General features: G+C 29.6%; 1 protein-coding gene across 1 annotated transcript in view; it reads right to left on the bottom strand.

The window, feature by feature from the left end:
* Nucleotides 1-5,189: 5,189 nt before the first annotated feature.
* Nucleotides 5,190-17,914, bottom strand: part of LOC107449318 (neural cell adhesion molecule 2) — a 156,036-nt gene continuing 143,311 nt past the window's right edge. Inside the window, exons 12-17 of the mRNA XM_071185035.2 lie at nt 17,774-17,907; nt 12,772-13,018; nt 10,900-10,954; nt 10,508-10,606; nt 8,398-8,462; nt 5,190-5,311 (exon numbers count right to left, since the gene is read on the bottom strand). Of these exons, the coding sequence (XP_071041136.1) occupies nt 12,776-13,018; nt 17,774-17,907 (377 nt within the window). The 3' untranslated portion in view covers nt 5,190-5,311; nt 8,398-8,462; nt 10,508-10,606; nt 10,900-10,954; nt 12,772-12,775. The remainder of the gene's footprint in view (nt 5,312-8,397; nt 8,463-10,507; nt 10,607-10,899; nt 10,955-12,771; nt 13,019-17,773; nt 17,908-17,914) is intronic.

Here is a 17,914-nt window from a genome sequence, read left to right as displayed (position 1 = left end):
CGAGGAATGAAACCCGGGTCTCTGGTGCGTAATCTGATTCTCTTACTACTGGGCTACCACGGCCACCATTTTCGGGCAAAACGTAGAGTCTCAAAAGTGATGTGGAGTGAAAAATGTTTGAGACAACGCCTCTTCCACCACTTTAGAGATTATGCATTTTGCTCAAAAATGAGCATATGCTGCTTAAATTTTGAATGTGTTTAGTTCTCAAATTTTTGACTCACTTTTGCTCCATTTTGAGAAATCCATTTTTACAGTCAATGCAACAAATAATTCAAGATATCATTCTTAAAATAAAAATTAAAACAGTAGTATGCTGAGAAAGAAATTTGTTGCTTTAATTTACCCAATTAATTGTCTAATATTTTAAATTGATAAGAAGAGTACTTTTTCTATTAAAAAGGGTTGTTAAAGCTTATTTCCATGAAGAAAAAAAACACAAAAGCATGCGTTGATCGCTAACTTATAGATCAGATTATGCTTAAAATGATTGTGTCTTTCTCTTTCTATAAATTTAAAAAACTCTATTAACAAGTGAAAATTCTCTCCAAATTTTTTTTTTATTATTCGCTAAAAACATTATGAAATTGTCCCATAGTACTCAAAAGCCCATACTTTGGTTACTTCTAAAGTTATGTGTATTAATAAACTAAAAAACAATAAATAGCACTCTTCTATAATAAGAGATATATTATAGAACAAAAACAAGTTCTCATTAATTTTTTTATAACTAAATATTTATTATTCCAAAAAGATTCCTTTTATAAAAGATATTACTGTAAAATTCAATTCTGTTCTAGATACGAGAAAAAAAATAGCAATATATATTTCTTTAAGCGAAAAAATGGTTTACTAATATGCATTACTATGCTTCTGATAATTATGAAGTTTATAATACCCTTCATTGAAATGGTGTATAAGGAATGAAGTTGAGAACATTTATAATTCTCGAAAATATTATTTGAGGTGTAAAAATGTAATGGTGGTTTGAAAGTAACGTTTAACGAGGAAATTACCGGATGCGGTTATATTACAAACTCGTTATGAAAACGTAAAGGAAATTGAGTGTTTCAGAGGACAAAAATTAACTGTCCTTAAATCTACGTTAGTGATAAAATTAAGAGTTGAAAGCAAAAGGAGGGAATAAACAAAAAAAGGAAAAAGTTAACTTCTAGAAATAAAAAAAAAAGATTAGCTCAGGAACTTCCTTCATCAATTGTTCAAGATCACTGTCGATGACTATGGTTGCAAGTTTAAGCGATTTCAAGTTATGGTGAAAACATGTTATGACTCGACACCAAAATAGAAAAACATCAAAACAAAAGTACCTCCTTTTATAATGCAATTGTTTCTTGTTTTAATTACTGCAGAGAGTTTCATCCTTTGGGTTGAGATTCATTTATTAACCAAGCAGTAGTATTCCTCTTGCTATAGAATTATGTTTTTGTGTAAGGAAAGTAGCGCCAGAAAAAAAAGGAATTGTTGAAAAAAATTTACCAAAAAACTTCCAGAAAATTTGATTGCTCAGGACTATTTGTTCTCGAAAAATGAAGATTTCACCGTTATCGTTAAAAGAGTAAAAGACAGATGTTTTTCATAAATATACTCTGTTTCAATTTCAAATAGTAAAATTAATAAATAATAACGATTATAGCGATATAAATGAGAATGATATTTTATACAATACATGGAGAAAAAGAAGCTTGGTAAAATAACCATACTGTTTTGTTATGACTTTTCTGTTAAAAAATAAATATATCTAGCATTAAAAACCAAAATAAGCTATATATAAACCAACCATTCACTTGGTAATTTAGGTTGGTTTTTAAAATTATAGTGCTTTTTGCGATAAATTTAGTAACAAATACAGAAATGAAAAGTTAATTTAGCCAAATAAATGGTTATTTTTCCATTTTCTGAGATTTAATGATAAAATTATCAAAGTTTAACACATTTATCAAATTTTATCCCATATATTTTATTGCTTATTTTACCAAAATCATTAACAAAGCCCTTTGCTGTTCCAATAGAGTCAGGAACGCTGTAAATTTTACCATATTCTGGTAGTTTTGACCATATTTTTTTTCTCTGTATATACTAGATTCATTTTGGGAAAAGTATATTTGATAAGTCATAAAGTCAATTAATGGAAAAAGGAATTCTAAGATTGTTTTAGGCTGATATACACTAATTCTGGATAAAACAAATAAAGGCATAGGAAGGTACAGTTTGGCTTTTATTCAAGTTGTTTTTTATTTCGTTACATTAAGTATAACATATTTTTATTTAGTTTCATCATCAAGTTAAATGAAAGAAAAAGAATTAAAAGAAATATTAATCGAGTTTTAAAACATTTTTTTCTTAAATTGCTGAATCCAGGGCTCTTTGTCATTCTCGAAGTAAACTCAAGTTTTCTTTTTAATTATACTGAAATTTTGAAGTGAACTGAATGATTTTTTTTAAAATTCAGTCTAAGATTATTTTTTAAACAATTTTATTTGATTTACTTCATTGTTTAACGCAAAAAATATGAATAAGTTTGTTCTTTAAATTTTTAAATATGCATTTTAACGAACTTCGATTTTGGCAAATGATATATGCATTAAATCCTGTTTTTCCTTTATATGTGAATACGCATTTGTATTATGGAAATAACCATTTAAAGCTCTCTCAGAATAGTATTCGAAAACTTATTTAACAAACTTACAAATAGAAAAATATGTACAAGCAACTATTAAAACACTTTTTAAAAAAAAAATGTTCCAGACGTACCTTAACGAATTTGCGAATACAGAAAGATGTCTTAACAATATTTACCAAAAATTTCGAATTATTCGAAAAATAATCAAATTTTAGGATGATCAGAATCATATTCTAAAATCATTCAATATATAAAGTAATCAGAATATTTCGCATAAAAAGAATCCTTATTTCATTTAGTGTTAACAGTTTTTTTTTTCTATTCTAGCCTAGAGCGGATTTAGATGATATTTCGTTATTTCAAATTTCGTTTAGTCTCGAAGACGCAATATTACCGTCATTTTTTAAAGATAAAGCGAGAAATGAAATGCCAGAAAGCATGATTAATATCTATATATTGCTGGAGTAAATTGGATTTTTCTTCGATCCAATTTGAAAATTTGATGAATATCCTCCGGGTCTCTAGACTGATGCTGACACAACTAAGAAAAGCAAATAATATACAAAAAGAATTTCATTCATTTCAACTCAAATCAATGTAGAATGTGACTGAACAGACTGAGATTTTGAAAGCAATTCATTTCTATGAAGAGATAATTTACGAGAAAAATGTCAAATTACAATATTTTTTTAATAGATTTGTTGGGAATGAAGAAATTGTTTGGTTCAATGTCAAAAAATAGTAATTGCTCATTTTTTGTTGATTTTTTACGATCAGAATAATTTAATAATTAAAAAAAAGAAATTTGTTTCGAAGAAGGAATGTTTGTTTAATGAAATTACACTGGATATTTTTAATACGAATATTTCGTTCTTATGTAAGAACCCCGTGACTAATATTTGTTGATTTGAAAAGACTATTAAAAAAAAATTGTGGTCCCCTGGTTACCCTATTGGCAAAATGGTTGTTGTCTTATTTTTTTTAACCCTCTTTATTTGTGATATTCACCTGAATTAGAATTGAAAACGATCCAGTTTGAACTGTAGGTTAGAATTTCTGATTCTTAATTAAAACAATAAAAAAAATGATTAAATTCTCTTTTATTCACAACTCAAGAAGATTGGGATCATTCTGGTACCATATCTCAAAAATAAACTGACCCACTTAATGCATAACAAAGTTAAAAGTGAAAAAAAGAATTCTAAGAAAATTATCAAACAGCAGCGGTCGCCATAGCAACTCATGCAATGACGACGCATGTACACTGTTTACTATTACTCTTGAACGCAGTTGAAAAGTGTGATGACGTCCAAATAAGGGGCGCAAGCCATCAAACTCAAAGCAACATCCATTTTGCCAATGGGTAGAAATAATTTCCTTTTAAAAATAAATAATTTTTTTTTTCTTGGTACTGTTTTTATAGTTTTACAAAGAATTTTCAAAAGAAAAAAAAAACACCTTCTGAAACTTATTTTTGCAGGTTATCAGTATTATGTACTTTATTTATTATTAGACATGTATATATATATATTTGATAATAGATAACACTAAGAGAAAAAATTTTGTATTTATACTAATACTTATTCTTGCTTAATTCGGGTGTGGAGATTTAAAATCTGGAACTAGTTTTCCACCTAAAGCTACATTTTTTAAATGACATTTTTTACTATATTTTTAAAATTTACAAGTTTAGAAAGGTTATATATAATGAAGGCGTGTAATGTTTCGACAAACTTCCAGGGGAGAGGGCACATCATCAGGATTAAAATTGCATAGAAACATAAACTCGGAAATGTCGTCATACGTGGACCAGGGCACTTCCTTCTTACGACCTTTTAGAAGTACACGAATAAACAGTTTATTACAGGAAAACTGTCCCTTGCCGCGTATGACGACATTTACGGGGATGGGTTGCAATTTTAATCCTGGTGATGCGCCCTAACTCATCTAGAAGATCAACATTTTCGTGATCACTGTGACATATAACGTCTCTAAAATTGTACATATGTACAAAAATTAGACTAAAAATGTCATTTAAAAAAATCTGTTGTAGGGAGAAAGAAATTGAATGCAGATTTGAAATCAGAAACGCGAGAGTATCGTAGATCTCTTAAAAATCTCATTCATTCTTCGAAGAGAAGGACTGTTTGTCATTCGCTTCGCTTTATGTCATTTTTATATTCTCTCCTGTTAGTAATAGTTCTACTTTTGTTTTCTTAGCAGCAGACAACCTCAGTCCTTGAGTCAGTAGAAGATCTTGTGATAGCAGGAGAGCTTCTTAACCATCGCAGCGTATGCATTTGCGGCAATAAATAAATAAATAGTAACCAAAAATGTTGTCGCTGTGGGAATTACATTCATAACCAAACAAAATGGAAAACTTCAAACTATAAAAAAGGTAACCAAAATAGAAAACCATTCTGCCTAAATACTCTTTTCACAAATGTGTAAAAACAGTTACACCTTCCGATCAACTTCAAATTTTAAAGTTTAAAGAAACATGGTTTCTTATGTATTTTATTGGGTATTAAAAAAAATCACAGCGCAATTTAATAACGTTATTTTTATTTTGCATAAATGTATAACTTTTAAAATACATTTCTTACTATTCCCATTTGACAGGTTTACAAAACTTATTCATATTGTTTGATTCAGTTCTTGAACTTCTACCTGTTAAAAAAAAGAATATTTAATGCAGATTACAATACATTCCATAAAATCAATGCTAGAAAAATTTCTACACAAATCAAGAAATTACAAAACTTTAAAACTGTAAGATCTGTTCCAAGAGTATCTGGACAGAATATTTTGAAAAGAAAAAGAAAAGCTTCACTGATCCTGAAACGTAGCTACCAGTCCAATTATTTAAATCCATTTCACTAGTATATAAGAGCCTCGCAGTGGACTGATCATCAAGACACTTTTCCCAGCAGATCACCGGTCAAGCATCACTGGCTACGATCAGTATGCGGGTGGGTGGCCACTTGGATCAGTCTGCTTAGGGACCGAGGGTGTGAGGTATTGGTCGTAGTTAAACTGTTCCACGGTAAAGTGCTCGACTTCGCGTGCAGATCGTCGGGCTACCGAAGTGGGGCTGCCACCTCTTCTGCAGAGGATCAAAATTGTGATGGCATGTCTTCGGATCATCCTCAGGGGTGTGTCCCAGACCGTTGCCAATTGCCCATCGTGCATTTCTAGTGTGACGTAAATTATCCGCAACAACTAGTATGTAAGACATGTTAACTGGATTCGATGTGGAGGTAACTTTAGATAGATGACGGTTGACATTGTCGATAGCCTAGCACCACATTGGTGACTTTCGGACGTGTTCTCAGCAATCCCATCTCAACAGAAACGCTTCTTGGATATGAACGAGCCTACTTTGATGGATGGAACACAGTGAACAGTTGACTTGCTATTTCTGACAACGACTTTGTCCTCCTCGCGGACTTGTTAATCAGTCTCGATCACACTCAACGGGGGCCTTTACATACTCGACTGCAACATCTACTAGCGTCTAAAGTCCGCTAATCTTAATGCAGCTCTCCCGGCGTCTCACAAGACAGCAATAAATGAACTAGTGATATCCATTGAATTTTATCCCGATAAAATTCTGAAGGGAGAGAATTGTAGCGAAGCTACCTCTACAATATTTCAATTCCAATTCGCTAGTATATAAAAAATGTTAATTCGATTTTAACTGGAGGTACCTTTAGATAAATGACGGTTGATATTGTCGGTAGCCCAGCCCCACAATCCATAATCACAGTATGTCTCAGTAAAGAGTAAACACGCTGGAATAAAATTCGTTGGATTTCACTTGGGATAAAATTAACAAAGATTTAATTAAATCTTACAAAATTTGACATAATAACATTGTTCCAACTTTTTTCCGTTATTTCATCCTAAAATAGAATACTCTCTCTTAGAAAGTGAATAGTAAGTATTCTCGTGTCCAGAGAAATACTTTAGGACAAAAGTAGCAAGATTTTTGCTACCCGTAAACTTTATTATGTTCTTCGGCTTCTCTTTTCACTTTAATAATGATAGGTCAGTGTTTGAAAACGTTCTTGTTTTCACTCACCTTAATACAGATTTGAGATGTATATTACGATTTCTTATGCATATATTAAATATGAAGTCCATAACTATCTATATAATGAAGCAAAAGTTATTTAAATAAACTAAAAACAATATCGAAACCTAACAAACAGTTATCGAGACTGTTCAGAGCTAATAACTGGTTTTAAACCATTTTAATTCTTCTAAACTATTCTGTATATTCACTTTTCAGACCACAAATTGTTATTTAAGTGAACTAATTTTGGACGTATCATGTAGGGGAGAGTCGGGTAGTCCCTCCCACTTAAGGAGTATTGCTTATATTTCTGTATAATATTGAGTAAAAATCAATATTTTTGTATGTTTCTATTGTTTTATCATCTAATTAAATGATGCAAAAAGAATAAACCTAAAAAAGTATAGTTTAACTTAAAAAAATAGAAATTTTAAAAAACATGTTCAGCTCTTTTCAAAATGTGTCGGGTAGCCCCGCCCAGTTACAAAAATTATGTTTTTTGACTGTTTTTTCAGGTGTAAATGAAAATGACCAATGTATTGACAATAGATAAACCTCATTTATCATTTTTTGTCACAAAATTATTTTATTTATTACATATTTATATACTTTTAGTGAATTCTATCATTTAATAACAACAAATGTCATATAAATACTTGAAACTTTGAAAATAATTTTTTTAATATAACAATTAATGTCCGATGGCCCATTGACTTGAAAAAATATTCTATACTTATGAAATTGACAGTGGGCGGGGGTAACCGACACTACCCTACGCGTATTTTTTAAAAAAACTTTAAAAAAGTTTATAAATATTCACATTAAATTTCGCAAAGTATGGTTTAAATGAACTAAAAGTTAAGTGTGAAAAAAACCAAAAAAAAAAATTAGACTAAATTTAACATGGTCATCCAGAGAAAAAGAACTGGTCTTAAACCGCATAAGAGTTTCGTTAGCTCAGATTGGCTTCAATAATGGTCGACTTAAATGACGAGTCTTCCTTATTTATTTTTTAAATATTATTTCAAGAAACTTAATAAATGTATTATTTTTTTTATAAATTTATTTGAATGGTTTATAAATACATTCAATGAGGGCCGTCATTGGAGCATAACTAGCATATGAATATCGCCACCGATTTTCTCGAAAACATCTACAAAATAAACTTTTATTAATGTAAAATTTATTTTAATAACCTACCTAGACTTTTTTTTCAATTCAAAAAATAATATTTGAATTTTTTATCTACTGATCATTGGAATTACGTTAAATATAAAGCTGCATGTTATGACCGGATTATCTAGTTTTATTTCTATCAAACTAAACTTTCCCTTCCCAAAACTTTAACTTTTGTTGTTGGATAGCAACACTGTGCCAACTCTCTGGCATGATATTTTCTTAATTGATATTTGCCAGCATGTTATTTTATATTTCTGATTAAATTTTGTTCACCATCTCAAATTCGAACAACAAAGAAAAAGAGTTTTCTTTCTTTATTTGAGATGCGGAGATCTTTCAGAACCAAAGTGGTTCTCTTTCTGTATTCTCATGACGGTGTGCATTGCGAATAATATCGTTTTGGATTTTGACTGCTGTAAACAGGAATGTTACTGGAATGTGCATAAAGAAAACAAAAAGCAATTGGTTTAGAACAATAAACTAATGAAGCCTATCTTACCAAATGCATTACATCCGATACAAAAATTTTGAATTTTATCTTGACATTTTCTTCAATTTTCATCCCTGAAAATAGTATCACTTTTAAGCATCAATACATTTATAAATAAAATTAAAATAGTGTTTGAAAAGAGTGCAAAGAGTTAAATACGTGAAAAGAGTCACATAAACAGATGTAGTAAAGTTTCTCTTTTTTAAAGAAAACCCTATTTTGGTGTCAGAATGAAGTAATAAGCGCAAAAATACAGAAGATATTTACAACTAACAGTATTAAGTGCTCCCCATCTACAGACCTAGATTTCTAGGAATCATTTCACATTTTAAAAATTTTAAAATGGCTTTTCGCAGATTATCATTCTTTCCAAATGTTTGTTAGCAGCTTTATCTAAAAGCATCACTGCTTATTTATACAGGAGATTCTCCATTGAAGAACCAAAATTGCATCAAGTTTGAATGTACGATATTATGCTTTTTAGTCGCTGGTTAGTTTTAGTTATATATTACACAAAATTGAATGCTAACATTCTTATTAAAACACAATGCATTTCTAATTATATGTAAAAATTGAATAATAGTATCCCAGGTTCCGATAAAATCGTTGATGATACGCTCCAAATTCAATACGTTAAGCTTCAAATTCGTCAGCCAGCCAATGGTAACGATATTAAAAAACAAATTATCAGAAATTTTTTAACTGTAAGAAACCTTTTCGAATAAGAAAAATAAATCTTTTTTATAATAGCAGTATGGTCTAACGCAGTTCCTTATAGTTGTTGGTGTAAATTTTTTATAGGCTGGAAAATCACCTTGATGGATTCAATTTTCCCTCATAAATTTACGTATGTTTAGTTGCCATTAGGATAAAACTAATAACAGTAATAAAGGTATCGCTTTCATTTAAAGTATTTTTATATCTTTAATTTAGGGGTATTTACTTGTAATGTTTAATTTTCGATGCTATTTTGCCATTATTACGTTTTTGATTCTGATTGTCTCATAAAGTTAAGAGTTTAAAACTAAAAACCTTATTACAACGCAACTCTGTTATTTGTTACCGTTTAACGGTACATTTTAAGATAAACTTGTTTAATTCGGTATCCAAATCCGCTAATCATTTTAAAACTATTATCTTTTGTTGCTAATAACATTAATATGGTATTCTGAATTACAGTTAAAGAGATTCGTTTAGTGATTAAGAGATTCGATTGGATTCATGCACAAATTATATCAGCTCGCTTGGTAAACGAAAATATTTCATTATGGTTGTGCACTACCGAATTTGTAATAACATGAATAACTTTAGCTTTAAATGTTATGTTAAAATGATTACTAATAATTATTTGTATTCCCTAATCGAACTTTATAGATTCATCATGACTTAGGAAGGGGGGGCGCAAGCGTAGGTTTAACAGAATAATTTTTAATACATATACTTTAAGTAAATAATTTCAACTTATGTAAAAGAAAATCAGTTACATGTCACGGAAACACAATTATTGCGAGCAACTATCGGTGTAAGTGGGTGACGTTGAACAGTAATAATAAAGTGTAATAATGCTTTTAAAGTCATATAATATCTGTGGTTTAGAATAAATGCGTAAAAACAAAATTTCACAAACTTTTATTCTTTAATTTGACGTGATTAATGACTTTTTCCATTTGATATCACAGGTTAAATTTGAATTCACATTTAAGATTTTTATTTTATTTTCATAATGTTACGTATTTAAATTGATTAAATGAGAACTAAGATAAAGGGCGTTTGAAACTGTTAAAATTATGTATATCACGTGTATTATATCTTTATAATAGTTATTTAGTGTACCCATGGTGTATGATGTATGATACATTTTGATATTCAACGTATGCACATATAGTTTGATATTTTGAGTGTACGAAATATATTTTGAATAATATATTTTTGCAATTTTTGTAATTCTGATTTTAAAAAGAGTAACTTTAATACGAACATTTAGACAGACTCAGTTTTAGATTCATTTACGATTAGATCAAATTTTAAACGCATCCGTTATTTGAAGTGTCAAATATTTTTTTTTGTTTTTTGTTTAAAAGAAATGGGGAAAAATTATTATCCTATTTTGAATACTTACCGGAAAAATTTTGGTAAATCCAAACTTTACACTTTTTCCACAAAAATCATGTTTGAGCTAATATGGTTTGATTTTCAGTCATTGTGCCATTTTTATATCCTATAAAAAATATTTCAATGTATATCAAAATAGTTCGTGAAATTCTTTTTTTAACAATTTGTATTTCCAGAATTTAAAACAAGAATTTCGGAAATACACTTATTAAAAAAATTGATTCTAGGAAAAATCTACTTTTTTGACACTGCGCCGGTATTTCAACTTCGTGAATCAATTTTACAACCCTAAACAAAATTTGCTGAGACATTATTGCAACAAAATATTTGAAAGTTGTTAGTTTTAAAGTATAATTTCAAAAGATCGTAATTACTTTTACTTACTCTTACTTCACTTACTTTTATTTTAATAGATCCCACGATCTCAGTTTAACATCCTTTCGAAAACATTATACTGCAACAACAAAAAAAAAATTGTTAAGTAAAAAAATTTATTTTATGTTTTTTAAACACTTTTAAAAATGACCAGAATGCAAACAATAAAGGGAGCAGCACCCTGAATTACTTTTGATCTAATCATCCGATTTTCACGTATTGGGACTAAATTTTAGTTGTTCAAAGCATTGACCTCAAATATGCTATTTAGTTTGTGCAGATGATACTTTAAGCTACGAAATCTAACACAAAAATGCTTTTCACTGAATAAACAAACTTTTTTTCGACGAACTATCTGACCCCCCTCCAAAAAAAAAATATACGGATAACCGCATTCTGGGAAATATGGTCCCTATAGTTTGGTCAGGAGTGCGGTTGAAAGTTTAGCCCCTTACTTTCATTTTTATGCTGTGCGCATTTCCCATATATCTCGAGAATTTCTTAAGCGAATTAAAAAAAAAATTGCACATAATTATAAAATTCTATTATTCATAGATAATTCCATTTCAAAAATAATTTTAATGAATATCTATCATTTTATTTACTAATGGGCTAAGAGAAAATACAAATCTCTACACACTCTTAAAAAAAAGTATCATAAAGCAGAATACGAAATTTTTATTTAATCAGTCGAATAGTTCCTGAGAAATGTAATTTTAAATATCTGGCTTTTTCAAAATTTAATTTCTCAGGAACTTTTCGGCCTATTTCGTTCTAACTTTGTATTTTACCTAATAAAAATACATTGCTTAAAACTATGTAAAAATATCCTACAATTCAAAATGTTTCCGATTATTATGCAAAGGATTTTCAATTCACTTAAAAAATTTCGAGATATGACGAAATAAGCAATCAGTGAAATTAGTTAAAAGGGCTCTATACTTTGGATTGCTCTTCTGACTTTTCAATGGGGACCATAGATAATCAGGTTTCAGCTGTCCCTATATTCTGGGGATTAGGAGTCGTAATTTGTCAAAGAAAGTACATTTTTGTGTCAGATTTCTTATTTTACTCAAAATATCGTCTGAACAAACTATTTGAAATATTTCACACCTTTGAACTATTAAAACTGGGTCATTCCAATTATTAGATCAAAAGTTATTCAGGGTGTTTCATTTATTTTTGAGTTTAGCTCACTAGAATACTTTTTTGTCTTGTAAATTTGATCTTTTATTTTTCAGTAATATACGGAATACATTACATTAATTTCTGACAAATCTTTCATAGTGTTTCATTTTTCAGAAGCATTAGAGTATTAAAACAAATACACTGAATGCAAATTAATACTACTTAAAAATAATTCTCTTTAATGTAATTATTATTATTTAAAAAATTAAATTTAAAAATGTTATTAAAATTTCTACATGTCACATATATTATTTACAGTAAATCTGGGTGCAGAAATTATTGGCATATTGTAAATATATAATAAGTTGCGAAATTGGATGTTCCATTAAAAACGTTTTTTTTTAAATTGTCTATGATATGCTTTTTTAGAATTATGTTAATATTTTGCTGGAATTACGTATTCTAATATTTTACAAGAAATTAGATGTAAAAATTAAAAGTTTAATTCCACTAATTTCTAGAAAAATATATCTTGTTACTTAAAGTTGAAGCATTTTGTATAGAAAAAGAAAGCATTTGTTGCATTCTTTACGTATTTATGTTATGTTTCATCATGTTATACTATACTATTACTGTACTGTACTGCTCTTTACTATACTATACTATACTATACTGTACTATACTATATGTGGACGGAACACAAAATCAGTTCGAAAAAATTGCTTACGAACTCAAAATTTTTTTGTTAAACGTAATAAAGGTCCTTACTTTGTCAAACATCAGTTTGTTTTGCAGTAGTTGCTCTTGGCAGGGTGTTAGACGAAGACATTATTGCCGCCGTTTCTGGAATAGTAGATAATGTTTGTAAAGGCACTTGTTGTTTATTGTATTGTAGTCGATTTTCTTCGGAAGTGGTAGATGCTGGTGGCATATGATATTGCAAGGTCACCATTTCGACAGGATGAGGTGAAATAACCCAATCACCTGTTGTCCAAGGTGTAGGACCGGCCACATTCTAGAACAGAATTGTTTGAATTTGCACTAATGTTTAAGTGAAACTATCAAGACTATTCACCTTTAAAAATGCATTCTAAAAAAAGGAAGCGTCTATTGTTGGAAAATCGGCACGTACTTAGTTTATTATTTGCCCACATATTTTTTTAAGAACTGGAATAAGGAAATATTATTTTCTTCATTATTAATTCAATGTAGATAATAGTAACAATTTCAAATATTAGCTACTTAATCAGCATGCAGTTTGTGTGCCAATCATAAAGATGAAGCAATATAAAATTACAAATGAATTGAAAAGATTTGGTACATGCCTTAGCAAAATCGCCATTAATGAAAACTGTTGTTAATATACGAACAAATTACGAGTCCCGTTAGGTGCTGATTATGCTAATCAGCTATTTACTGGAGAAATAAAATCCTTGAAGAAAGAATTGTTAGCTATGAATACTTGATCAGGATGGGTAGCTACCGGAAAATCTGGCAATGGAGATCCCAAACCTAAAATGTTACTATCTGTTCATGTTACTAGTTTCCATATTACACATTATTAGGAGCTTTAAACTATAAAAACTCGTGAGCCTGCTGTAAAAATAGCAATATTATATCTTGAGAATCCAACGAAGATTGACTTCACTAACACTATTACAAGATATGACAGAGGAAGGAATATAGTGAAGGAATATAGTAGAAGGAATATAGTAGAAGGAATATAGTAGAAGGAATATAGCAACAGTGAACTCAAGATCACCCTGAATTTTCATTTTGCGGAAACTTAGCTGAAAAAATACTCACAAGCTGTGAAGTCCTTATAAATACGTGAAAAGATATATAATTACAAAAACTTGTTTTGCGATTGGAGGTCTGAGGGACTTATTGACGACATTTTACCTTCGACAAACAAAATGTGAACACTTTTTACTGCATCGGCCCATTCTTAAGGATTGGTCTAAGTGACTAAAATAAAGTCCTTTTTTTAAAGGATCTGCCGAGGAAAAAGAAACTATCCTTCCTTAATTAATGTGTGGAAAAAGGTCCTAATCTAATTGAATTAATACCAGCACTCATGAATGGATTTGAAAGATATGGGGTAACTTGTGACATCGAGAAAGCATTTTTACAAATCGGATTTAAAGAGAATGAGCGAATCTGCTTGAAATTCCTGTGGTGGGAGCACAGGAACATTATTATCTTAAGACTCATCAACACCTGAGAGTTGGTTTTGGAAAACTCTTCTCGTCCCTTCCTTTTGAGTTTCAACTCTTGATTACCATGTGGTTAATGCGTCGACCCACTTGAAAGAAATGGCTCAGATCTTGGGAAACTTTTACTATATTGACATTAGGATTCTTGCAAGAGACATCATTGTAGGTAAATAGTTCCATTTGTTTATTCAAAAGCCGAAAAGGTTCGACAATCATGCGGGACGTACCACTTGCAGTTAGCCAGTTAAATCCGATTTAAATCACTTGGTGAGGCACTTCTTGTCGAGTTGAAAGTAAATAGTTGCGTCGCATTATTTATTATAACAACAAAACTCATAAACAAAGATACAATTCATAAAAAATACTAATTAGTTTCCGGATATGAAGTATAAAGGAATATCGAAAAAAAATTATTAATATTGTTAAGAACTCCATGCACTTCTAAATCTCATCTAGCCGCGGCTCATGATTAGCTTTACTCGAAATTTATGTCCTGCGGTAATGAGAAAATAATTACGTATTGATAGTCTCCCAGAGATTAATTTTTGCTTGTTCTGGTGAAAAAATTTTTTGAGAGGAATGATTAAAAGTCAATGTCGATGTCGTGACGATAGAGTGTGGTCGGCCTAGATGACGCCCAGTCTCATTTTTTTTTTAAAATTATTTAGTTATTTTTTTTTAACAGACAATGCGCAAGCTTTAAAATCATTGTTTATCTTTACTTACACTACGTCACTCTATACAGCTTTTGTCCTGACTCTCCATCTCACCCTGTTGGCAGTCAAGTACTTTATCTCTAACTATGTTTTGTTCATCGCTTTTATTTCATTCATAATAAATATGTGTAAAGTCATTTTAGGTCCTCATCTTTCGTTTTAGTTTGAATTTTTCCAGTTTACTGATATGTGTCCAATCCATCGTCATTTGCTTTCTCTGATTTCTAATACTATTGGTTTTTTGTTTACTGATTTTGAATGATTCATTGTTAGATATTAAATGAAGCAATTTATATTAAGAATCTTTCTGTTACACCTGTTGATGAAGACCTGTAATTTATTTCTTTTTTCGTTCAATTGTACCAAATTTCTGATCTATTCGTATAAAAGTACTAATTTAACGTTTGAGTTAAATCTTCTTATTTTTGTTTCGATCAATATAGTCCTGCATGCTCAAAATTTATGAAGAATGGCAAAAACATTGCATGCTTTGATCAACCTGTTTGCGATTTCTTTATCGATTATAATTGATCCACGATACATAAAACTGTAATCAATTGGATAGTTCTCTCTCTCTCTCTTTATATATATATATATATATAACATAATAAATAAATGCAAAAAGAAAAAAAAAGCACGAAGAAAATTAAGAAAAACAATAAGTTTTATTTACTGCCTCATCAGCTGCAAGTAAATAGAAATACTCATAAAATAAGTTCAAAATGTAGAGAAAACATGTAAAAAATCACAGAACAGTGGAAAAAAAAGGGGGGGGAAAGAAAAATAATAATGAAAATAAAAATAACAAGAAACCGGGGGAAAAAATCTGAAAAAGGGAAAAAAATTAATAAAATTCTGGAATATAAAAGATATACCGTAAACCGGGGCGAGTCTGCCCATTTTTTTCAGTTTGTCAACTTTCAAGTGGTCAAACTTTTGTAAATATTAAAGAAAAAAGGCTTTTAATAGGTGTTTCGGAATCGCTATTTATCCCTCTTTAAAGCTGTGAAATCGATTTTAGAAAATATTAACAGTTACGCTGTTACTGTATATTTTTATAGAACTGCTGACAAATCTCTCGTATGGGGCGAGTCTACCCATTCTACTAAAATGAATGTTAACATTGTAAATAATCAAATTTTACTATTAAATTGTTATTTTAGTTACCATATGGGATATGTATGAAGTAAAATTCATAACTTTATTATATATTCCATTTTTTTATTCATAAAATAACACAAATTGAGTATTTGATCGATTATCACATTTTGATCACAGTTTAGTTTTTATAATCATTAACATTATAAAATAAATTTTTTTTCTGATTATTGTTGATAAAAATAAATTAAAATTAATATAAATTTACAATTAAATAATTAATAAATAATAATAATTAAAGATTATTAACAAAATCGAAATTCAAACATCGGGAATCATGAAAAATCCTTTCCCCATTCTTTTGGGAGGTGTGATTTTTCTTACAATGTTTTCTCGTTGAAATATAATATTAAATAAAAAAAGTTAATTTTGTAATATAAAAATTGAAAAAATAGGTAAAATTAACATATTTTATATTTACATTTATATTTAACCTATAAATTTTCTTATTAATGATAAATTTATCAATGCAGAATTAAAATAATATACTCAAATTCATTTAAAATTACTTAATTTTAATATAAACAAAGTTCTAAATTGTATTATTATGCTTTATTAAAACTAAATACGAATGGGTAGACTCGCCCCGCGAATTCTGGCTTTTTGTTCACAACAGCAAAACTTACATTCTTTTTGTTTTTTTTCATATAAAATTAATGTAATCTTAGTCTTAGATAAGTTTATCACTTAACCAAAGTGAAGATATTAATAATAATAATATACTTACGGAGCACCAACTAAAAGTTTGCTGATTTTCAATACAAATCTCTCAAAAGACGTTTGAACAGGTCGGTTAAAAAGACGACAAATAAATAAAAACGGATCAAACTACTACAGCTCCATCTTCCTTAGAGTCTGAACTAAGTCCTCCGTCGGTAAAAAAAAATTTATTTGCAATTTAAAATAGTGAAAATTAAATAAAACTAAAATGGGTAGACTCGCCCCTGGATGGGTAGATTCGCCCCGGTTTACGGTAATCTTTTCATCAGCTCACACGATTATATCCGCAAAAAGGAGTGCTTTCTAATACTGTATCAATATAGCCAAAGTAAAATATATCAATACTATAAAGTGAGAAGCACTCAAAAAAAATTTTTACAGAAAAATTACAACTAATAAAATCGAACACAATAAGTAAAAATATCTCGTAAAAACAGAAAATAAAATATGAAGAAAAAAACAGAATAAAACATGAAATGAAATCTATAAAGCGAGTAGCGAATTCAAATGAACTTACACGAGCCCGAAATTTTTCAAGAATGATTTAAAATATTTTCGTAACAAGATTGCCAGATTGCAAAATATGAAACCAAAAACGCAAATTGAGGTGAAAGCGTAAATACAGGGGTTTTGTATTTGAACACCGGGGAATTCGCGTTCGGCTAACCACCAACAGGAACATCTATTCCTGCACTCCAGAGTTCAAGGTCAAGAAAGCTGGGATAGGCATTTTAAGTCTTGGTCCTCCGTGGGCTACCGCGTCATTGAGTTTAGTCATTGAGTTTTAACATATATAATAACTTACGTATTATCATAAGTTATTATATATGTTAATCGATAACACATGTTAATCTACAGCACTATAAATACTTTAATTAATGTACTCGTTTGATTAATGTTTATTCTTTAAATCTTAGTACTTTCTCGTTTAAATAATTTTTCTAAGATTGAGCTTTGTACCTTCATTTTTGTTTGTGGTGTCATTTCATTTTCGGGTGGAAGAGTCATATGATTCCAATAGGCGCTACTAGTTGAAAACGACTGCATTCTGTCACTCTCTTCGGGTTTTACGTTACCACTGAAGACTACTACATCTGAAAT

The sequence above is a fragment of the Parasteatoda tepidariorum genome, chromosome 3 (assembly GCF_982258835.1).
Source record: "Parasteatoda tepidariorum strain Cologne lab strain chromosome 3, Ptep-v5.0, whole genome shotgun sequence".
Taxonomy (NCBI): domain Eukaryota; kingdom Metazoa; phylum Arthropoda; class Arachnida; order Araneae; family Theridiidae; genus Parasteatoda; species Parasteatoda tepidariorum.
Note: the sequence above shows the minus strand (reverse complement) of the source record. Positions and strands in the feature narration are given on the sequence as shown.